Source organism: Antennarius striatus, chromosome 1 (genome assembly GCF_040054535.1).
Source record: "Antennarius striatus isolate MH-2024 chromosome 1, ASM4005453v1, whole genome shotgun sequence".
In the NCBI taxonomy this organism is placed as follows: domain Eukaryota; kingdom Metazoa; phylum Chordata; class Actinopteri; order Lophiiformes; family Antennariidae; genus Antennarius; species Antennarius striatus.
The window spans coordinates 21,036,074-21,060,963 of NC_090776.1; the positions used below are offsets into that span (position 1 = coordinate 21,036,074).

Sequence of the window (24,890 nt, forward strand, 5' to 3'; positions counted from 1 at the left end):
TAGTCCAGAGTTCAGTGTTCTTATCTTTTCTGCAACATATAGACCATATGGATGAAACCATCAGTCCACTAACTAACCTTCACGGAATAACAGAAAAGCCTGATGCCGCTGTTATGTGTATTTATTTATTTTTATTCATTTATCACACACACGCGTATACATATATGTACATACATGTACGGACCATGAAAGCTTTCAGATCTCTGCTCCTTGCTCAAATACGCTCAAAAATAAAAGAGTGGAATAAGGGAATAAAGTGATTGAAAGTAATTCTCTGGAGAATAAGAGTTGTACCAGTCCTTGAACTGCAAAGCAGCCTCTCGGGATGTTGAGTATTGTAACCATCTTCAAGCTTTAATAGCACATTCCCTTACTGTGTTTTCCTGACTGATTGAAGGTTTTTGAGAACATGAGTGCTTATAGCCCTCCTCTATCGTGTGGGTTTGGAGAAGGTTTTGCTTCAAAAGTAGATAAGGACAATCAAACCTGAAATTACTCATAATAGAGGGTGCGCACAATTGTTCACTAATGCCATGAAGGATCATGTTCAGCTCTCATCATTTGGGTTTATTTTTAAATCTAATTTTGCTGTAAAAACCATTCGAGGTGTCATATCTTGACTCTCGGTTTGAGCTTTTACAATCGTGAAATTTTATCCAACTATTAAAGGTTGCACAAAATTACTGCAATTAACAATTAAATGGTCTACTTCTGTTCATTTTAACCCCTTTGTTGCAGTAAGAGTACAGTCACAGTTAAATACTGCAATAAAAATGAACTTCTGGAACCTTTTATCGGGGCTGTCAGGTTTATGTGTACACTCATCTGAAAGTTTCAGTCACAGCCGTGTCTGGATGGACTTGTGGCTTCAGGCAGTGGAGGCTTTTTATTTAGATTTGCACATTTGACCACTACATTTTTGCTGCTAAATCAACAAACTCCCCCCTTCTAGTTATTGAGTTTTGTCAAAATGACCTCAGAAATGCGTTGCGTCATCCGGCTTTGCTGTCAAATGATCAGCGATGTTCAAAAAGTCTGCGATGATAAAGGCTGACTTAATTCTCCAATAATAAAACAACCAGATGACATCATTAACAAACACGAGCCACGCAGCCAAAAGGTAGAAAACGACATGGAATTTCCTAGTCAGTGTGCCGTGTTGAAAAATGACAATATCATAAAATTGAATTGAAGATAAATCCTTCAACAGAACGTTTGTGAGGTCAACCACTTCATCCATGATGATCAACAGTTTAATGTTATGGAATTGAAGTGAACTAGACTCTAACAGTTGGCCAGTTCCCACAAGGAAGCAACTTTATGTCCCAGTCAAGCACACAGAGACACCAAGGAGCGACAACTAGCTCAGAAAACACATGTAAGTGTTGTAAAATCTGTTTTCCCACATAGATACACACCTCAGATAGACTTCAGGCCTACACCATCCAAATGTAAACCACAGTAGGTCAAACTAGATGATCCTATTAGTTTCATTTTAATTCTTTTTTTTAAATTTAAATTTATTCTGTTTGTCAGATTTCCACTGATTGATTTTGATGTCAAAGTCCAGAGGATGTGTGTTTACAGCCTGGACAGGTTTTATCAGAGTACAAAATCCAAGTAAAGGGGAAGTTCCACTCAGGCTGTAAAACAGATAAACTTCGTAAAACGTTCCAGAAAGGAGAAATCTTCTTTAAGTTAACTCTTAAAACATTATTTTATTTTATTTTTTAAATTTATGAAGTGACGAGAGCGTCGGAGTTCGGCGGACTCACCTCACGCGTAAACCCGTCACCCAGCGCCTGGAGCGAGGCGGCGGCTGAAGCTGATCCGGTGATGATGACTCGTCCGCGGCTTGACGAGTGTGAGCGGAACCGTAGTGATAACCGTGATTATCGGTGACACGGCGGTAGGCTGACCTGCACAGGTGCCTCCCCTTTTTCTCTCTGCCTCCCTCCCATTTGTAACGTTACTACTCGGTCCCAACACGATTTTCCTCAAGGGGGGGGGGCATCCACGGAAACAGGACGCTCGAACATTCGACGTCACGTCGGCATGTGTGTGTGTCTGTGTGTGTGTGTGTGTGTGTGTGCGTGTGTGTAACCCCCCCCCCCTTTTCCCCTCTCTCTCTCTTCACGGTTTCATACCGACACACACATTCTGACACCGCCCCCCACCCCCACCCCCACCCCCCCACACCGCTCACGCAGCCCGAACAAGTCAAAAATCCGAACAGGAAACTTAAGACGGACTCAACTCACCAGCTTCCTGTTACATCCTGCTCGACGGCTGGCTGTTCTCTTTCACCCGGGGGGGGGGGGGGGGGGTGCTAGAACCGACGACAACACGGCGAAGCGATTGCGAGGTTGTTAACAGAAATGTGTTGGTTATAAATAGTCATGATACCCCTCTGGTGTGCCGCTGAGTGGTCCGTACAAGCCCCAGGAAATACGTCACTGGCGTGGACAAAGTAGGGACGTTCGAGGTGGTAACACCTCTGACGGGGATAGCGGCGCTGCTGCACCTCCACCTGCTGGTGACCAACGGTACTGCGTCCGTATTGATTCCAATCACCGAGGGAAGCAGACGCGTCATAGCAGCAAGTTAATAAGAGGTTAAAGCAAGAACAATGCTGTAGTGTGAAAGTACGTGCGCATGATGTAGCTGTAATGAATAAATAAGTGGTCAGATGAGTTAAAGGTCAACCATTTCAGATCGAAACATCAATTTACAATATTCAACAATACAACAGTGTCTCTCTTTAGAAAGCTCATCAGTTCACTTGTGGATTATATATAAAATAAGATTGAATTTGTGTTATTGAGGAGTGGGGCACGGTGGTGCAGTGGGTGGCGGTGTGACCTCATAGCAAGAAGGTCTCATATCTGTGTGGGTTTCCTCCAAGTTCTCCGGTTTCCTCCCACCTTCAAAAACATGTACTTCAGGTGGATTGGTGGCTTCCAAGTTGCCAGTAGGTGTGAGTGTGTGAGTGAGTGGTTGTTTGTGTTTTGTGTGTTTCCACGATTCGCTGGCAACATGTTCAGAGTGTCTCCACGCCTCATGCCCGTAAGGCCGCTGAGATAGGCTCCAGCGTAAAATGATTGAATGAATGAATGTATTATTGGTGTTGTTCTAGATGTGATACATCAAATAAGGATTTTACAGGCACAGAACATTTGTGAGCAGCAGTATGGTTTCATGCCAAAAGAGTACTACAGATGCAGTATTTGCTTTGAGGATGTTGATAGAGAAGTACAGAGAAGGCCAGAGGGAGCTGCATTGTGTTTTTGTAGATCTGGAGAAAGCTTATGACAGGGTGCCCAGAGAGGAACTGTGGTATTGTATGAGGAAGTCTGGAGTGGCAGAGAAGAAGATGCTGAGGTTCTCTCTGGGAGTGACCAGGAAGGATAGGATCAGGAATGAGGACATCAGAGGGACAGCACATGTTAGAGGTTTTGGAGATAAAGTCAGAGAGGCCAGACTGAGATGGTTTGGACATGTCCAGAGGAGAGATAGTGAATATATTGGTAGAAGGATGCTGAGTTTTGAACTGCCAGGCAGGAGGCCTAGAGGAAGACCAAAGAGGAGGTTTATGGATGTAGTGAAAGAGGACATGAAGGTAGTTGGTGTGAGAGAAGAGGATGCAGAAGACAGGGTTAGATGGAGGACACTGATTTGCTGTGGCGACCCCTGAAGGGAAAAACCCAAAGGAAAAGAAGAAAGAATAAGAGACCAACTCTATTCTCATACGTAGTAATAAAGTCATAAATATTTTCAACTAAAACTGTTTTCCGTTCACCTGTACACCTGCACACGTTTATCTTATATGATAGATAATTTAGAGTGTGCCTTGGTTGTTGGTGTCAGATGGACACGTAAACCCTAGTAAAGTATTTCAGAAGCTGCTGATCACAACCGGAGAATGATCCATCAAAGAGGAGACATCCAGTGACTTGCAGTTCGATGGGGGTTGATGTCAGACTACTTTGAGGTGACACAAAGGCAACAGGAAACTGAGGCTACAGACTGGTATTAACAACCTGAAAGCATGGAACACCCTGCCTCACTCCAGGCTGCTGATGACATGAGGCGTATTTTCTTGGTACACTTTGTACCCTCCAGTGCATCACAGTATTGTTGCCGACCGCGTTGATCCTTCTACGACTGCAGTGTGACCATCTTTTGATGCTACGTCCAGCAGGAGAACACGTCGTGACACAAAGCTCAGGTAATCTCAAACGGGTTTCTCAAACAAGACAATGATTTCATTTTACTCAGATTTCCGATAGAGCAGTTTTGGGATGTGATGGAATGGGAGCTTTGCATCATGGGTATGCAGCTGACAAACCTGCAGCTACTGTGTGATGCTAGCGACTCATCATGGACCAAAATCTCGCAGGAATTTTTCCTGCACCTTGATGAATCTACACCATTAAGGATTGAGTTAGATCTGATGGATCAAGGTGTACCAAAGGTGGCCGGTGAATGGATATTCACATAACAACGAATGTGTTTTCAAGTCAATGTAGTACATGTTCAGATGGTATTTATTAATTTGGTATAAATACCTTTAAAAGATGGTGATTCCTCGGTGGATTATCTGACTCTGAATTTTGAGCAAAGTCCCTGATAATATAATTTCCTTTTCCACAAACACTTTTATTGTAGATTAAATCTGTCTACCTTGTATTTGTTAGAGGGCAGATGGTTAAAAAATTACAATTTAATACCGATTTTTAAAAAATCATCAGGGTACTTATAACAGCGACATCCTGAGAGTCTCTCCAAGCAGAGTGAGATGGGTTAAGGCTGACAGGTGAACGGTGAAGTAATCGTCACTAGCACAGGGTGGAGACTTTTTGGAGGCGTTCTTCTCAGCATCCACCACATCATTATTTATTTCAGTTAGCTGTCTTAAAGATTTTAAGTCTACTAGATGTTTCCTCCCAGCACACATAGCAAAAGAGAGAAGGTTGGTTATTACAGATGGTGTTCTAACTGCACCCCATCACCTCCACACTTTCTCTAAATGCTTTGCAGATACTTGACAGCTTCATTATTTCCCCAGGCCAGCTGGCAGCTATCTCACAATAATACTGATATAACACTGTACCATGTCTGTATGTCAGACAGCTGCAGACACTTTGAGGGTTAAACCCAGTAGATGCATGCACCCCATGTGCTGCCCTGGCAGATTTTACATTCTGATTAACTGTGGCAGGGGGAGATTTGTTTTCAAACCCACTACATCACAGCACCATGCAGACACACACAATAAATGGAGTCTTAATTTATTACAGCTCATAGCAAGCAAGGAATATTATTCAGGGCTGCCACGGAAAATACAGTAAAAATCCATCAGAGGTGAAACTCCTCTCCTTTTTAAAGCCATGCATCATCAGTCAGGTGGTTGTAATGTGAAGCGTTGTCAATAAAGCTGCTCTTCAAATGTGAAATTAAGAGATTTTTTTAAATACAAAGTTGACTGGCTGTGAATCCAGAGCTCCTGGTTACGAGTTACTAATCCAGCTTCTGCATCTTCTGTAACTTGTTTATTGTCATGAAATGTTTTAGGTGACATTAATAAAGCAATTTTCTGAGAAAATGAATCTGCACACACATACTGGAAAATTATAAAGAGAAACTCTGAAATGTTTCTTTGCTCCGAAGACGTTTCACAGCAGGAAGCTAACGAGACACAAACGAGAAGCAGTGGGATTATTCCAGACTGGGAATATGGGTTAGGTGTATCCATTTTGTCCCAAAGGAGAAATGGGGAATCTGGAATAGGCATCAGCAGGACCTTCACTGAGGAGAGTGGATCTTTGAATGTCAGAGGTCCTAAAAATAAGTTGCCTCTTTTTTGTTTTTTAAAGCAGGGAAAGGTTTGATTTCCTTCGCCCGTCTGAGAAGACATATCAGACCGTTAGCACGATGTAGAAGTTAGAGAAATTAATTTGAAATTATATTCTCTTGATGACATTGTGCTGAAACTTCAGAACTGGATTAGTAACTTTAATTTCTTTTAGGATTTCCCAATGTCAGTAGCTGCGTAGATGTGACCCACATTCCCATCAAGGATCCCTCACATAATGAAGCTGGTGATGTGAACAGGAAGTCCATTCACAGCATAAATGTGCAGGTAGATGTAGATTAACCGTTTCAACATTTTAAAGGCTGCATCATAGATAAAATAACATCTGTCTAGATAGTGTGTGATGCTGCAGACTATATTTCTGATGTGGAGGCAAAGTGTTCTGGGTCGGTTCCTGACTCACAAATGTATGATGGGTCTTACCTGAGCAGCAGACTGTAACGTGATCAGTAGTAGTAGCAGTAGTAGTAGCAGTAGTAGTAGCAGTAGTAGTAACAGTAGTAGTCAGTAGTAGTGATAGCTAATAAAACCATTTTGAGGTTTTCAATTTAAAAAAAGCGTAAAGGTTTTCAATAATTCTCTTGTCTTCATCCTTTACATCCTTTAATCTACTCGAATATATCCACTGTTACATCACAGGAGACTTTGATGTACATGGGTTACCCATGGCAACCGAGGCTGCTGACCCCTGACACTGAACCAGACCCCCAAAAGAACTGGGTTCAAGGAAACCATGCAAAAATGACTAGATGTCAGCTCTTGATTTCAATCCTTATATAATACAGGTATATACATGGGTTTGAATATTTCATGTAAACTGTTTTTTAACGTACATATGCCGAATTAAGTCTTTTATTTAAATAAAATGAAAAAGTTTAGATAGGTTTCAATATTGCGCTGTCGCCACACAACGAGGCGGTTCCCGGTTCGAGTCCCGCTTTGCGTGGAGTTTGCATGTTCTCCCCGTGTCTTCGTGGGTTCTCTCCGAGTTCTCCGGCTTCCCCTAACCTCCAAAAACACTCATTTCAGGTGGATTGAGCTTTCCAAATTGTCTATTGGTGTGAGTGTGAGCCTGCGTGTTTGTTTCTGTGTCTCCACATGGCTCTGCAGTGCACTGGCGACGCGCCCAGAGTGTCCCCTGCCTCATGCCCCCAGTTGGCTGGGATAGGCTCCAGCATCCCGCAGTGGGTTTGACGAGGAATGATTGAGTGAATGATATAGATGAGAACACATTTATGTGTGTGTAAAGAGCATTGATAAAACTAACCCTGACCAGCCTTTGTGAAACCAGAAATCTTGGGTTTTCAAACTCAGGGTTAGTCTACCCAGAGCCACAGGTTTGACTCAGGGTTTGTTAGTCCTGCTTTGTGAAACAGAAGAGTAAATAACAATGATCTGATGTCAAGGTTAGAGCTCACATAAACATGAAACATGTGCAGCAGAAGACAATCGAGCACAACGTTAATAAAAAAGACCAAAAAGGAATAGAGTTGTTCAAAATATTTATTTGAATTACAAATATGAAGACACCAAATGAAGTCAGGGAACAGTTAAATAGGTTCCAGTTTGTTAAATTTGTTTCCATAATAAGTAGCACAGAATCAGTGAGCGGAAAGTGAAGCCATCTGCAGTCGGGACCGCTGGCGCCCGGTTCCTCCCTGTGGAACAGACACAACATTCACCACCGCCTCATAAACACAACGCAATAATCATGTTGGTTATGGAAACGAGTGTGACCCCTTCACAAGTAGATGTGATTTATTATGCAGGAGGTAATTAAAAGATGATTTTAATTACCTCTTTTTTTTTCTTTTTTTTAAATACACACCTCTCTGCTCCAGCAGGACGTCTCCTTCATATCGAGCAAGTCCAACGGCGTGTTTCTGCTGCTGGTCCAGCTCGGCCCACTGCTCCTCTGTGACGGCCCACGCCTGTTCCACAGTCAAACAGGACAACTGAGAGGCACTGAACACCACCTAGCACACACACACACACACACACACACACACACACACACACACACACACACACACACACACACACACACACACACACACACACACACACATTTTCACCGAGGGCCACATCAACATCATGGATGTCCTCAAAGCGCCAGATATAACTTATAAATGTAACTAACTGTAACTCCATGTAATGTAAAATAAATGTAACTACTCCTCAATGTTACATATCTCTGAATTTTTTTTACTTATTCAAGTTACAAACATTACAGTTGCATTGAAAAAAATGTGTTTGCTTCTCTGTTATAAAAAATCTTTTAATTTGTCAGGTTATTAAACCCACAGAACTCCATCAATCAAGGATCAAACTATCCAAGAGAATAAATAAACATAACATCAAACACAAGTTAGGACATTAACTTTGTTCGAAACGTTTTTATCAGAATTAAAATAGGTTTAATTGCTGCATTGTGGGAAATGTAGTTTTGCTCAAAGCCATCTTTTGACCTATTTATTTTCAGACACTGTGACATTTTTCGCTCTCACAGGCCACATTAAATCATGTGGCGGGCCACATTTGGCCCCCGGGCCTTGAGTTTGACACATGTGGTCTAGATGCATCACACACCTACAGTTCAGTTCTCTTAGAAGGAATCTAAACCAGAACCGTTTTGCTGTGAGACCACAGCACTACCCACAGCACCATAGTGCTACCCTCCTTTGTTTTTCGTGTAATTCTTCAAGAAAGTAAAAAATGGATAAGCTTGATTTACCATCGGTTATAGATCTATAGATTGTTCTTTTGGTGGGTCTGAGAAAACAGACCATAAATAATGTGTGAAACTCACTGCCATCTTTTTTGGTCTCATCAGGGAAATGGCTTCAGGGGTGATTCCCTCCAATTGTTCTTGAACAAGAGCTGACAGCATCAGATCCTCCAGACCCACTGGACAGAGACACAAACACTGTAGTCAGATAATTAATGTTTCTCATATCAGCACACAATAAAAGTTTCCGCTAAACTTTTTTTTAAAGCCTCTGGGTTATTTCTAATTGTACCTATCCATCTAAGAGCTGTCATTCCTCCTCACAGCCTGCTCCCTCTTTCAGAAAACAATTCACAAAAGGAAGTCTGTACCCTTGAGGATATAATGTACCGCTGTACCTGCCAACGTCCCAGTTTCAGTGAAAACTTCTGGTCCCCAAGCGCTGACCGGACCAAAGGCCTCGGGTCTGGACAAACGGCTTGTCAAAGCTTCCATCTGTTGTTCGGAACAAGGCAGAGACATCTCCCGCAGGAACGGGACGGCCATGCTGCAGTTTGAGGAAAAAGATTCAGGGCTTCATTCCCCTCTGAGGAGGAATGCAAATGTTTTGCTGCCGTGAAATGTGCTCCCGCCTTCTGTTAGTTAGCATCTGTTAGCGAGTGGATGTGAAATCAATTTATTATTCTCTGAAACCACAGGAAAGAAACTCGGTTAAGGTATCTGGAGGATTTATCACAATCTTTATTGCTGCTAATTACTGTTATGTAGGTACATTACACATTTACCACCTCCTGTTATAATTAGCAGTATTTGTGAACTTTTTTTAGCCGTACATCTTTGTTATGATACCATAGATCTGGCATATATTGTGTCTACACTTTTATGGTTCTCTCATGCTGGCAGTAAAAGTATTTTACTGCTGTGTGTGAGCCGTCTTTCACCAACCTGAGGTTGTAGGGGCTCAGAGTTTTCAACTCTGCAGGATTCAAACCACAGATCAGATGGCCAAATGTTGCCAGATCCAGGGCCGTCAGCTTCTCCGCTGTCAGTTTCCGTTTCCGCGTCACACCTGAAATCACTGCTCTCATCTATAAAGAACACGTTAACATTAAACACACAAATGTTTTCCTGAATTTTTTGGACAAAAAATTGAAAAGTTCACCTTTTTAGGGCTCCAGTGTGTCATCGTTCCCAGATGTGACAGCACACCCGGATCAGTCAGATTGGTGTCAAGAAGCTCCTTTTCCCCCATCTCCGTCACCAGTGACCCCAGAGCCAGCACCTGATCCGCCCCCAGTGACCTCACTGGACTGAAGGTCTGCAGTGATGAAGACCAGAACATCAGATTGATGTTAATATTCCAGTCGCGTTTTAATTCTTCGTCCTTGTCTCCAAGGTGTGAATTAGTTTTGTTGTATTTTAGGTCCCACATGAAAAAAAAACGGGACCCTTATGTACATTTTTATTACAGTTTTGTTGAAATATATTCAGATTGTCAAACTAATTTTCACTGGGGGCCACATCACTATAACGGCTGCCCTCAAAGGACCGGATGTAACTATTAAATGTAATTAAATGTAACTCAATGTAATGGAAAATAAATGTAACTACTCCTTAATGTTAAAAAAAACTCTGAATTTATTACTTATTCAAGTTACAAACATGACAGTAAATAAAAAATCCTTTTAATTTGTCAGGTTATTAAACCCACAGAACTCCATCAATCAAGGATCAAACTATCTAAGTGAATAAAGAAAGACAACATTAAACACAAGTTAGGACATTAACTTTGTTCAAAGGGTTTTATTTTATTTTAATTTAAATAAATAAATAAATAACAATTAAAAAATTTACTTTGTTCAAAACGTTTTTGTCAGAGTTGAAATGGGCTGAATTACTGCATTGTGGGAAATGTAGTTTTTGGTCAAAGCACACTTTTTATCTATTTATTTTTAGACACTCTGACCTTTAATGTTCTCGCGGGCCACATAAAATGATGTGGTGGGCCACATTTTGGCCCCCGGGCCTTGAGTTTTATGCATGTGTTCTATATTCTAAGACCTGCTTCCTTATATCTAAATAAGATCTTAAAACATTGCACTCATTCATGCCCCTTAATTATCTTTAGGAAATTTAAGCCTTGGGAAAAGCATTGAAGTCTCTTTTATGGACTAACTGTGGAAATATCATAAAATGACATGGTGATGTTCACATGAAGAGACGTTTGAAGTGTGATATAACACCTTACAGATGATGACACAAGGATTTGAAATCTGATCTCTCTCTACCTTCTCTTTCTCGCTTTCAGCGCAAGTGTGTGAATTGAATCAGACGGCCTTGATCTAAAGAGATGATGGATATTGTTTCTGATTGGCCCAACTTGGGTCTGCATAATAGATGAGAGGAGGATGTGTTTTATTCCTGCTGGTAAGTAAAGTAAATGATGTTTGGATCCTGAGAGGATTACCAAATTATGATGAAATAAACATGATCTGAGGCTAAACTTAACATCAGGTTTCACTGCTGGAGTTTTTACTGACCTGCCTGAGTTTTACCCATAATGCTCGGCGTTGCTCGGAGCTCATTGAATCATCCTGAGCAAAAACTTCAATGCACAGTTTCACCTCGTCAAGTGACATGCGGCTGAGCTGAGTGGGCGTCCAGGCTGAGGGAAACGTCCCTCTGACATCTGCACAGGTTGGAACTGGAACTGCTCAAAAAGACACCAGTAAAATGAAGTATAGTTACATAAATAAAGTATATTTGACACAGGAAAATGGCATCAAAAGTTACTATAAATACTCTTAGAACCTTTTGCCCTCCTGTTTCGTGGTTTGACAATCCCTCGAATGAGATTCTGAGTCAGCTGTCTCTGACGACGGCGGTCCACACACTGATTCACACACACTCTTCCCACCACGCTGTCCTCCCAACGCCTTTGACCCACCAGGACCTGCTCAACGGTGTCTTTATTCAACGCCGTCTGCACGAGTGTCAGGATAGGTGTTAGAAAGACAGTTCAAGTGCAGTGGAATCAGTTGTTTGTGTGGTTTTGATGCTTTCAGCGGCTCACCAGCGGGATGGAGTTCATCTGCTTTGTTGAGACAGAAAACACCAACCTGCCTAAATGTTCAACGTCCCCAACCTGCCACTTAGACGGCTCCCTGGAAAAAACAAGGAAACAAACACATAAAAAGTGCACGTTTATTACTGATTTATAATCCATCAGGTGCTGCAAGTATAATACTGAGATTTACCAATCTGGCATGTTGACTGTTATTTTTTTATTTTATTTATTTATTGCTTTCTCTGCATTTGACCCATCCCTGAGGAACAGGGGGGTATTTTACATTTTACATGTGTAAATTGTTTCGTTGTAAACAGATTATGAATATGTACTCCGAATCAGTAGCCTATGTATTGACTTAAATTTGTCTTTCCTGAATTTTTATTCATTTTCATGCCATGGCTGGACTCTGGGGATGTAATTAATGAAGCATTTGTGTTCTCCTTGAAAAAAAAACTGTTACTAATTTCCTCACAATTACTTAATTATAAGTTCATTTCTTTTGCAACATTTAATTTTCTTCATTATTTTTTGAAAAATTCTAATGTGTGTTACATACTTGTTTGGCATTGAATGTCCTATTTAGTGGCTTTCATTAAAAAAAAAAAGAATTATGTAATTTGCTTGTGAGACTATTTTAAAGAAAATTGTGTTTGTAATGATAAAAATAAAATAATATAACTCTCTCAACATGTTGTCATAACCTGGTAATGTTGTGTTACTTTACCCCAGCAGGTCTCTCTGCGTGAGGAGGCTACTGATGTCGCTCAGAGCCTCTTTAGGAAGGCAGAAACTCTTCATGTCTTCGAGCCGCAGCACCAAAGCTTCTCCGTCCACCATGGCCAAGCTGTCGTGGTCCAAGAAAGGCAGTAAAGGTCCCAGGGCGTCCAGAGCAGCGCCGTCAATCTCAGCCTCCGGCTCAGGAGATCCCTGCAGAGAGCCACAAACAGACAGCGAGCCTGGATTTCAGGGATTTCACACTGAACTTCTCGCACTACTTCACAAGTGTGAGAAGCTGCTGAGAGGATGAAGAGTGTCATGTTCTGATGTTCTTTCTCCAGCTCTTTCTCCCTTTGTGTGCCTGTGTGTGCCTCACTTCAGAGGCCCGAGCCTCACGTAGCTTGTTCATTCTGCCCCACTGGTGTGCTAACAGAAATTAAAAGTATGATTCACCATCGTTGACACAAACCCCATGACCAGAAATAGCATCTCTGAGTATCACTTTGCTCTGAAAGCTCATAATGCTGCATTGTAGGTTTCATTACCCTGAGACTTTTTAATGTTTTTCTTTCAACTTAAGGGTGTGGATAAAAATGAACTGTGCCAAATGGTTATTGGTCAGATCTTTTATGCTTAAAATAAATAGCAATGTGTCATCTGCGTATAACTCTCTGATGTACAGCTCATAATGTCTTACCAGCTCTGTTATGGCTTTTTCTGCTAGATTCATCTGCTTGTAATGCGGCAACCTTAGGAAATCAGTAAAGTGCTCCTGAATGTATTCCACAATGGCTCTGAGGGACACGTTAGAGAGCGTTTCAAACATTGTCACCCTGGGAAAGAAGAAGAAGAGGTGTAAATATAAATGTCTGAAGTCATCTTAATTTGTTAAATTTACGTAAAATGCATAAGAAGGCTCTTACGGCAGTGCTGCAGCAAAGCCAGGGCTCAAAGCGCTGAGGTTGATTTCAGGTTGTTTCCTCAGTTCATCTATGATGCATTTTCGCTGGTAACGAAGCCCAAAACATTCTGAATGTATTAGATTTATACACGACTTTTGAATTTTTAGAGTAGAGTTAAGTAGAATTTTACTGATCCCTTAAAGAGGTTCCCTCAGGGGAATTAACTACTTTTATTAAAAGTTTTGCACACTAATCAGTTTTTTTCTTACCAGAGCAGGTCGTAATCCTCCCGGTAGCTCACTAAGAAACTGAATCAGGTCCGCAAAATATGTGTTGTTGCTCCAAAGCTTCAAAAAGTCACAACTCATTCCACTGGCAATATGACCTAGATCCCTACAAGAAAGATAGAGCTCAGTATTCACTGACTTACTATCTGATATGAGTTGAGTGTATTTGATTTTTGTCATTAGTTCAGTTTTAAAATAGAATGACAAATTAATTGAACATCCATCTAAATGCTTGGATGAAATACATCCAACTCACCTTGATGTCTTGCTGGTAATGTTTTTGAACTCATGCATCGTTTTGAACAGAAGTAGAGTCTGTTCAAACAGAAAAATGTGTCAAACTCATTTTTATTGTTGTTTTCTAGTAATAAGATTGTGTGTTCAAAATTCCAGCCTTACAGGTAGATGTGGTTTGAGCCTCTCTGCTACTGATAGTTTAGCTTTATTGCAAGTTGATTTTCATAAATCTAGAAAAAAAATGAGCCTAACGATTGTAAGGGAAACAACAAGTCATATCTAATGAACTGTGATAGTCCAGTTTAGAAAGAATATTACACAAACTAACGTTTACTTTAAAGTTTCTTGTTACTGCTTGATTGTGATGGTATTTTAGTGGATGCTCTGAAATGTCTTCATCTGCAAAAATGCTCAAAATGTCAAACTTTAAATTCCATCTTTTCAGATTATATTGCATTCATGTGTGATTAAATATTTAACACTTCGATCCAGAGCGACACATCTTCACAATAAGTCACCAAATTATTGTGAGAGTTACCGTTCTCACTGATCATCCTGAACATTTGCACAACATAGAAAGCAGAGCTGAATATTTTGTACATTTTCTGAGAGCATTTTGCTAAAACATCCCTGAACTCAGGTCTTTGTAGACTGATTGAACGCCCTTTGTTATAACAACTTTTAAGGATAATTTCAACCCTTGAACTTTCTCAGAGGCAGACAGAAATGACACTCACACCACTGGATTAACCTAATCCAAACATTTACGATCTCATACCTGCTGGCAGCATAAAGTCCCTCATGAAAGCAACAGTGTCATTATTCTTCAGCCATTACATTATTTGATCAATACTTACCGGTACTTTCTATTGATTTACAACAGAAAAAACAAAACAAAACGTATGTACATTGATTTAGAGTTTAATTATACCAGAAATTACAATTTAATAAAATATTTCCCCAAACTGAAGATGAAATTACTTTTATGAAATGTTTAATTACACATTTTTAATTGAACTTCAGTGCTGTTTAAATGTACTATTTTAAGTTTGTGATTAGATGTTACAACATAATTCATTGTTCCTAACTATGACGTGCAAAAGCATCGTTGATTTGTCTTGTTAGGTCGGGAACAGGAGGTGAAATTCACTTCTGGCTGTGACAAAATCCCTTTAAGGTAACCATTATTAATTTATGCTACACTACCCCACACTATTGTACTACATCCAAACTAATTAGCTTGATGGTGGCTGATGCGTATAGAGTGTTAATACCCTGAATGACTCTGCTGAAGCATAACAAATGAGTTGTAGATTAATGGGATTGAAAACTAAAGCTCATAACATTTTCCTCTTTGGTCAGAGGACTGTCAATCCTTCATTCGAGCAGCGCGCAGATGTAGATGAAAATAAAACGTCTACCTGCTGTGGAGACCAAAGAATGTCTTTGTACAGTCGGATGTTTCTCAGGATTGTGTCACCATTTAGGGTTTCTGTCAACTTCCTCAGAGAGACAAACGGTAACAGACAACGTGCCCTCAAAGTGATATTTTGCAAATCTCTGTGTAGAGCCTGTAGATGTACACCAGCACAAAAAAAAAGATTTTTAAACCTAGAAGCAGCAAGAGGCCAGATAGAATAGATAGATAGACAGGAAACCCTGGTGTCAGGTTATTCAAACCGATTTTTTTAGTGTTTTCTTTTGTTTTAATTGTTTTGCATGATTTACTAAATTCCTACATAACCTGCAAATGTAAAAAAAAAAAGATGAGTTTCAATTTACAGTATTTGCTGCACTATATACTCTGTGTATGTATATATATATATATATATATATATATATATATATATATATATATATATATACACCTTTAATGGATGGCCTATTTGAAAACTTTTTTCCATTTATATAACGATATAACGTACACTGGGTTATAAGGTACACATGGGTTTTGAGAAAATTAAAAAGTTTTAGGTGTCCCTTATAGTGCGTAAAATACTGTCAACAATTATCAAATTGTGTTGATCTGGACAAAAGGGAGACATGACAGATTATGATGAAGGATGAAAAGACAAGAAAAGTCATATATGATGTACTGAATACAGATGAGAGCACCATCACCTCCTTCAGTGCGTCGTATAACATCGCTCTGTGGCCGGGCTTCAGCTCCATCAACAGCGTTCTCCAGCACGAACAATCGGTGCGTTCACTGACCTCTGTCCATTTGAGGTTTCTGAGCACAGCGGGGGAGAGACCAGAGAGTACTGGCTTCAGTTTGCACAGTTCTTCCATGGTAAGCTGGCAGAGGAGGGAAAGAATAATGATGGAAATGCAGCTGGCCAGCATTCACTGAAAATATTTTTAAAAAGCTCAACTTACAGTGGTGTCTCTTGATATCTTGGATAAGATTAGAAAAGCCTGAGGGAAGGATTAAAAATGAACATGACAAAAATACCTCTTTGACTCAGTTAGGTTTTCACTTTATGAAAAGAATAGATGCAAAAAAAATTACCTTCTGACAGGGAACGTATGATTGAGAACTTATATTTGGATATTTAATGAAGACCAGGGAGATTTATTTACACCTACAAACTGGTGGAGATCATTTACAAACCATAAGATAATTAGAAGATAATTCGTTATACATGAAACAGACCCAGCTGACCTGTGCTGGAGAATATGTGTGTAACCCTGGTTGAGAAAGGACTTCCAGGACTTGTTGTGAAGGGAGTGACAGCAGGAAGGAAGCTCCTAACTGGGGTAATAAGCTGGTGAGGGCGGACAGCTCTGGGGGGGCAATGGTGCTGATGTTCAGGTTCTGAATGGTTGGTATCAACCAAGAGGACAGCTGACAGGGAAACGGGTTAAACGTGAAATTAGACATCGCATAAAGCAACATCATGTATTAGAAAAGAAATCAGCAGTTTAAAAATGTAGTTTCCACGTACCCTGCCCCTCTCACTGATGAACCCCTTGGACATGCACCGAGCCAGCTGCTGCCACAGAGCTGAAGACACGGCTGAGTCCAAAAGATATGAACCCAGATCCACTGGATCCAGGTAACATGCAAGAACTCCTAGCCTGCAGGAGGACATTGTCTGTTAATTGTTGTATTGGTATCACTGCATAGCAAACAGAAGAAAAGCAGGTATAAACCTAGAAAGTACAAGATTCTAGATTCCTGATTACATTTTTCTACCTCTTATTTGTCATTAAATCCTGCACAATTGTGATAAAGGAAAATACACGTTCAGAGGCGCTACTGACTGCACTTCTTAGGGTGACACTGATTCACTAATCATCAATGAAAGCAGCTCCCAGACATTCATGCCACCCTTAACATTTTGTCCCCCATGTTTTTATTGTTCCACCGCCCTAATTTAACACCTTGATCCTTCCCTGAATGCAGACGTCTCCCCTCCTGCTCCTTTGTGATTTGCATCCCATATTATCTCCACACGACGCTTTACAATTCGATACAGGCCTCCCCTCACCTTGTGGTCACTTCTATTTTCATACTTCATAAAATCACTCCACAAAAGCAATTTTATTCTCATTCTGACTTGGATGTAATTTTCTTCAACAATTGGAAAATACTAATATAAACTCCTTTCAGCAACTTTTGTCAGCATCCTTGCCTCAGACTGAGGTAACGGCAGTGTTGGTGGGTGAGTGTCATGATTACTGCAAAGACTTGAGTTAATTCTTATATTCTATCCATTCTAGTGTTTTCCTCGACTAACATCTGTCAGTTCAGAGTTTTCTCCACCTCCCTGCACTCAATCAAGTTCATCCACTCCTCCTGTGTTGTCTCAGCCACCTGCTGACTCTCTCCCAATTAGTCTCGACTCTACGAATACTCATCTCTCAGTTCTCTGCCAGATTAATTCTACCTTCAGGCGTGCCTGTTCTCTGTTTGATTACTGTGCACTGATTCTGCCTGATTGCCCATTCCCTGTCGGATGCATCTACCCGTTTGAAATGATCACCTGGTTTTGTGTGTGTTGCTTTTGGAAATTAAACATTAGATTTCACTCTCCTGTCGTGCTTTTAGGTTCCCTCCATCAGTTCCGTGACAGTGAGCATAATACGTGCATTCGATTTTGTCAAAGTCAATTGTCGCAATGCACCATGGGCCTAGCACACATGATGAGGGTGTTACCAAAATGATATTGCTCTTCTCAAAATGCTCACATGACAAAGTAATACAACCCAACTCAACCCAACTTTGGAACCTGCTGCTAGCACTTGAAATAATGTGTAATTCACTAGTAGTCATCAGCAACACAAGTTTCCATAAATAACAATCCAGATCAAATTTTTGTGTAGATATACAGCAACATCATCACATACACAGTTTGACCCCATGTAATCTGTAATCTGTGATGTCTCAACTCCTGTCTGTTATTGTACTGTGACCCAATACATGTTACCTCTAAATACATAGTGTAATTCATCAGAACCAGATCACAAGATAGACAATTGCACACAGTTGTGAAACATGAGTTATCGAGGTATTTATTTTAAATTTTTGATCTGATGATTGCTGCGGCCAAACATGTATTGGGGTCACAGTACAGTAACGGTCAGGGGTTGAGACGTCACAGATTAGAGATTACATGGGGTCAAACTGTGAATGTGAAGATGTTATATCTAGATAAAAATAGGTTTGGATTCTTATTTATGGAAACAAAAGCAAAATGCACATGAAGAACTGTAATGTGATCATAAACATAGGCAGACATAAATAAACATAAACTATAGGAGTCCAGGTCTCACCTCAGTATGTTAGCACTGGTCAGGTTCTGATTGCTGAAGAGGGTACGGAGCACATGGCGCCCCCTCACGGCATCCAGACTGCCATTGGCTAGAAACTCTACCAGAGGAGTGAGCTAAAGGGGAAACCAATTAAAAGAAGCTTAAAACAAAAGTCAGCACTTAAAAAAGTTCGTGACAAATTGCATTTGATTCTCTCACCAAAATTTCCCACAACAGTTTATACCTGGTCAACAGCTGAACACTTACTGTAATTCATATTCTTACATTCTATCAATCAATCAACGTTTATTGGTATAGCGCTTAATCACATCAGCAGACACTTCAAAGCGCTTCAACAGACAGAGAAGCCCAACAGAACCCTCCAGAGCAATCATAAGCAACAACGGCGGGGAAAAACCCCCTCATTGAGAAAGAAACTCCGGGCAGGACCAGACTCTGGAGGGCGGTCATCTGCCTTGACCTAGATGGGAATATCTCCACTCTTTCTGTTGGCTGAGCAGTCTTATTAATAATACTATAATGTAATAGAATAAGAATAATGAAATGTCATCTCACCTGCTGTGATGTCAGCTGCTGAAAATGACTGACAGGGAGGTAAGGCAGAAGCGGGAGGATGGAACTGAGAAAGTAGTGCGGCCATGTGGGGACATCACCCACCACACTGGACTGCAGGAGTCTTTTCATGAAAGCCTTTTTCTGTGGAGACTTCATTCCTGAGCTGTGGTCACAAATGGCCATTAAACTGAAGAACAGAAAAGCGGTCAATATCTAAGCAAAGACCTCTAAAAATAAATCGTTCTACGGGCTGGTAACTCACACGCTGTCGTTAACTATCAGGGAGGCTGGGAAGCTCATGATATCAGAGACAGACATGAAGGGAATGAACTGAGACAGGTCCACGAACAGTTCTGGGGTCACCCGGGGGAATTTATGGATGAAAGCGGCGGTCATTGTTTCCATGGCTTGCAACTCTTTTTGAGTGGCCTGACAGAGAAAACAAAGGAGCACAGTTCAGTTGGAGCTCTTAATCTATGCAGACATCAATTTTAATTACAGTATACACAGAACTGGAGAATGTATTGGATGAACTGTGGTAAAAAGGCCCTGAGGATTTTTACCTTCATCATTAGCTCAAGCCAAGTTGTGATTCAATATTTATTGCTTTTCCAATGGCGTAAACACAAACCTGGCCTGTTTCAACGTTTAGCTGGTCCCAACTTCGATGCATATGTGAGAGAAATCTCTTCACGGCCTCTTTTTCTGCAGACATCACAAGAGTACGAATGCTGTCTCTTGGCATCTGAAAGTATTCCTGAGCAGAAAAAAAACACTCACTTCAATCCTGAATTCATGGACTTGAGCTGTTGTGAAAAATGAATGAGCTGCACAGGTCCATACCTGCAGCAGAACACTGAGAGCAGATGAGTTGTCGTCCCGCTGGATGAGGTCCCACAGGATGGGCTGACGTAACAGTAGAAACAAATGATTCACTCTCTGCCCTGTGTGTGTGTGTGCAAGTCTCTCTGTGTGTGTTTGTGTGTGTGTGTTTGTGTTGTCAGCAGCCTTACACTGAAACAGCTCAGCAGGTCCTCTTTGAGGGTGCTGTTCTGCTCTCTGCGGAGGAAGACTCTCACAGTATGAAGGACACTCATGGAAGCTTCAGGCTGCATTGACGCCCAGGAGGTGTTGTCAAGGAGACTGGAGAGGAGGATGGCCTGACCTAAGCCTTGTCTTGCCTCTCTTTCCCCTTCATCAAGACCTGAAGACAGGCCCACCATGAAGTCCAGGACTTGTAACACGTACCCCAACACTAGTAGAAATCCTTCACGCTCCCCTCCCTCCACCTCACACAGACTCAGCTTGTGTACTGCTTCCACCAGCATTGGAGCCGGATCCACACACAATTGCGACGTGTCAAACTGATAAGGTGCTGGGAGCATGTCAAAAAACCTCTGCAGGAAACACTTCCTGCCTTCCAGTTCTGCCTGCAGATCAGCACAGAAGTCCCCAAACTCGGGTGCTGTTTTCAACAGCTGATTGTACAGTGTGACATTGAGACAAATGTATTCTCTCAGTCCATGCATCTGCCCACAGAGCTCCAGGAGAGTAGAGTTGGTGAAATGATGTTTTTCCCACATCCTGTATTGGCAAGTCCCCTCAACAGTGCCAGTATGGGAGAAGTTTTGGATTTTAGAGCAGTAAGTCATGGCCCAGCTACCCTCAGACAAGGACTGATGCAAGCTGGGGGACTCTCTCTCACATAAAGCTGAAATGAGGATGGAGTTGTTGGGTAGGAAGCAATGTCTGAAAGCCTGAGCATTGAGCAACCTGTTCTCCAACTTAGTTAGACAGTTTTTGTCAAGCCCTGGATTTCCAGTTGTGTCGTCAGACAGATGAACACATAGGTTGTCTAGACTTGTCTGATTGAAAAAATTGTAGTCCTTTGTCAGTGCCGCCTGCAAAAAATTTAAGTTTAGATAAGTTAAAAAGAAGCAGAAAGGCCAAAACATAGAGAACAAACAGGACAGCAATACCTGATTCGCTCTTTGCAGCCAGAAAGAGGAGTTGGCACACACTGTGTTGTTGAATTCATGGGCAAAAAACTCGCTGCAGACGTGAACCCAAAGAAAGTCTTCCTCAGCGGCAGACAAGTACCAAGCTGCATCAGAACATGTGGCATGCAGGTCCACCCCCATCTGGGCCACTGTAGGGTCACCTGATCCATTCTCCCCTTCAAACATTTTACAGTAGAGAAATACAGTGAAGTTGGAGACGCCTGTCAGGCCAGGGATAGAGTCGTTACATGCTGCCTCCAGGATTTCTATGGTGGCATATTCCATCTCTTTCTGCTGGTCATTGCTCTGGCTCATTCTCCCTCTGTGTTTCTGGTTCCACTGGGAGTGGCGTGATGTAAGTCCATGCAGACGTTTTTGTTTGGATATCGTCTTTGAAGATGGGCCTGTTTCGGGGGATGACCCGTCCAGCTTTGGGGATCTTCGTGCGCTTACATCAGTGGAAGGACAGGACAGGAATGGGAGAGAGCTTGGGAGGCCCTGAGGCCTCATGCCCAAAGCCTGAGTGTTCCATGTCACGTTGTGTCTTATCCCCCTTGATGTGCATGGAAAGAGCAGAGGTAGAAATACAAACTGTGCTTTGCTAACAGCCAGATATATAGATAGCAGTGATTCATATTCTGAAAACATCTTACCATAATATCAGTTGTCGTAGGTCACCTTCAGAAAGACAAAAATAGCACATATTAGTTCCTCCTTTACCAGGCAATAGTTGATGCAACAGAGCACTTCACTAACAATGTCCAAGATATAATATACTGAATTACGGACATCAGTGAGAGGATGAAGGCATTAGCTGAACTAACAGTGAATTTTATCTATGGTCAGGTTGATTGAAGAGGATTTGAAAGCGGTAGCAGGTGAAAACAGGGCCACACTCATGGGGTTCTTAAATAATGTATGATTTGCTGATAATATGGTGGGACTGCATCAGGGATCAGATCTGAGCCCCTTCTTGTTCGCTATGGTGATGGACAGGCTGACAGACGAGGTTAGACAGGAATCTCCATGGACTATGATGTTTGCAGATGACATTGTGATCTGCAGTGAGAGCAGGGAACAGGTGGAGGAGAAGCTTGAGAGGTGGAGGTTTGTCCTGGAAAGGAGAGGAATCAAGGTTAGCCGCAGTAAGACAGAGTACATGTGTGTGAATGAGAGGGACCCAAGTGGAAGAGTGAGGTTACAGGGAGAAGAGATCAAGAAGGTGGAGGATTTTAAGTACTTAGGCTCAACAGTCCAGAGCAATGGAGAGTGTGGAAAAGAGGTGAAGAAGCGTGTACAGGCAGGATGGAACGGGTGGAGGAAAGTGTCAGGTGTGATGTGTGATAGAAGAGTTTCAGCTAAAATGAAAGGAAAGGTGTACAAAACTGTGGTGAGACCAGCGATGTTGTTTGGTCTAGAGACAGTGTCACTGAGGAAAAGACAGGAGACAGAGCTGGAGGTAGCAGAGATGAAGATGCTGAGGTTCTCTTTGGGAGTGACCAGGAAGGATAGGATCAGGAAGGTGAACATCAGAGGGACAGCACATGTTAGAGGTCAGATGTCAGAGAGGCCAGACTGAGATGGTTTGGACATGTCCAGAGGAGAGATAGTGAATATATTGGTAGAAGGATGCTGAGTTTTGAACTGCCAGGCAGGAAGCCTAGAGGAAGACCAAAGAGGAGGTTTATGGATGTAGTGAAAGAGGACATGAAGGTAGTTGGTGTGAGAGAAGAGGATGCAGAAGACAGGGTTAGATGGAGGCAACTGATTGGCTGTGGCGACCCCTGAAAGGAAAAGCCCAAAGGAGAAGAAGAGTCATTGTCATTGTTAAATGATTAATGCAAATTTTAGGATGCATAAACTTGCATAACTGCAAGCAAATCATCCAAATCTGAAATTCATCTGCCACCAGAATTACATTTGGAGGATGTTCTTTTATAAATTACCCGCTGACCATATTCAGATTGTGTATGATTGCATTCATTCATTCATTCATTCATTCATTCATTCATTCATTCATTCATTCATTCATTCATTCATTCATTCATTCATTCATTCATAACAACAATGAATAATGCATGTTTTTCTGTGGGATTAGCTTCAAGTCCTTACATTAGCTTTTTGTCTAAAGATGTGTTCTTATTGTTATGATTGAAAACAACCAGTGAGGCTAACGGTTCTATATACTCACCAACTGAACATTGACTCTGACCTCGGGGCTGTGGTACATCCATCAGGCTGCTGACTTCATCAAGCAGCACCATGGTAACTCGTGACACTTTTTTCCTCAGGTTCCCATAGACAGAACTACCTACCCTGTGCAGAAAGCCTTTTCTCAACCCATCCAAACTCTGCACCAGAGCCAGGTTTTTCTGCGCCAAGTGGTCCCCTCGATCTCCTCCAATAGAACGTGACAATGCCTGCAGCAGTAAATTTTGAACTGTGCCTGGATCATCCTCTGTGGTCATTGAATCCTCCAAAGATGCATTACCAGACAACCCATCCTGCCACATCGCCTCAGGAGGTAAACTGAAGGGTTTTAAACGTCCTAACGCACTTGAGTCTCTTCTGTGTTCAGCACCTTCCTCTGCTGGATATAAACTAACCACAGGCTTCCAGTTTCGTGTTTCTAAGAAGTTCAGCAGCTGCTGGAGCCAGCCGACATTGAAGGCACAATCATTACGACCCTTAAGGGCACAGATGAAGCCCTGCAGGCCTGCGCTGGCCTGGCCGTAGGTACCACTGACTAACGCCTGGAGTGCAGCTTCAAAAACAGCACTCACTGTCCTCCAGTTCTGAGATAGGTAAGTCAAAAGGGACCTGTGGGCCTGACGCTCTGACAGACTGATCAGACTCTGCAGCAATCCCAGCATCCAGTCCCAGTGAGGGCTTCCCCTTAAGGACAAAAACCAGTCTTGCAGTTTGAGACTGGGTCGTGGTGGCAGACGGCCATTCCACTGGTTCAGCGCAGCACTACCTTCAGACTGGAGAAAAAAGTGGAGCACTTTCTCCCACAGATGCTCCTCATCGGACTCTGTTGGTGATTCGTCCAACTCAGCTCCCATCTCCTGTAAGTACAGAGAGATGTTGTAGAGGAAGCCAGAGAGCCGGTGTCGGTCAATCGGAGTGTTTAATGAAGGCAGGTTCTTGTTGGGAAGCAAGCCAAGTGTTTTTAGGCTCCCCATGAAATTTTTCACCCATGGGTGCATTGATGAGTCCACAGTTGTGTCTGGAGCAGATTTCTGAGGATTCCAGCCATTCGCTGTAGTCAATTTTGAAATGATCTCCCTCAGAATAGCTTCTCGCTTGTATGCTTTTCTGCCTCCTGAAAGAGTCCCGTTAGACACACCTTGACCTGGTGCCATGTAATAATAATCATCATAGATACACCCATATTGTGCTTAGCAACAAGTTTTGGTGGTGGACTCACCTGTCTTCTCAAGGGATCCTTGTCCCAGTAATACAGCACATACTATGAAGCTGATGAAGGTAAGACTGGTCATCCCTGGCCTCTTTTCTGCCATCTTCATTCACGGCATCGTATACAGTGATGCAGCTGTGTCACATCTTTCTCTTCAGAATGTCACTCCTATTACTTTTTACAACTCTGTGTTTAAATGGACGCAGCTTTATAAAATTTAAATCAGTAACAGGATGAACTTAAGGAGTAAAGTGTCGCAGTAGAGAGGTGACATTAAACTTTAATGACTGGCTGCCACATCGCATTCCCACTTTCACTG

The 24,890-nt window shown here is 41.9% G+C and overlaps 2 protein-coding genes across 3 annotated transcripts in view; both read right to left on the reverse strand.

Moving 5' to 3' along the window:
• The window catches only part of furina (furin (paired basic amino acid cleaving enzyme) a), a 79,376-nt gene extending 77,051 nt beyond the window's left edge, over positions 1-2,325 (reverse strand). The window contains exon 1 of one of the 2 annotated variants that reach the window (XM_068316180.1): positions 2,262-2,325. The gene's annotated coding sequence lies outside the window, so the exon portion shown is untranslated. Of the gene's footprint in view, positions 1-1,775; positions 1,972-2,261 lie in introns of those variants that run through there. The other variant, XM_068316099.1, reaches the window with a different exon arrangement.
• A 5,065-nt stretch (positions 2,326-7,390) lies between these two features.
• LOC137596531 (stereocilin) lies at positions 7,391-24,350 on the reverse strand. Its single transcript, XM_068317169.1, has 28 exons — positions 23,342-24,350; positions 21,804-21,828; positions 21,130-21,703; positions 20,164-21,051; positions 19,994-20,056; positions 19,782-19,907; positions 19,413-19,579; positions 19,151-19,337; positions 18,596-18,708; positions 16,765-16,897; positions 16,482-16,664; positions 16,196-16,234; positions 15,938-16,114; positions 15,238-15,387; positions 13,836-13,894; positions 13,562-13,685; positions 13,314-13,396; positions 13,088-13,223; positions 12,398-12,600; positions 11,677-11,767; positions 11,415-11,586; positions 11,144-11,313; positions 9,766-9,921; positions 9,549-9,691; positions 9,002-9,150; positions 8,685-8,782; positions 7,704-7,851; positions 7,391-7,533 (listed from the first exon to the last, which is right to left on the reverse strand). Exons 1-28 carry the CDS (start codon positions 24,333-24,335, stop codon positions 7,445-7,447), a joined length of 5,640 nt encoding a protein of 1,879 aa, XP_068173270.1. The 5' UTR covers positions 24,336-24,350; the 3' UTR covers positions 7,391-7,444.
• Between the last annotated feature and the right edge of the window lie 540 nt (positions 24,351-24,890).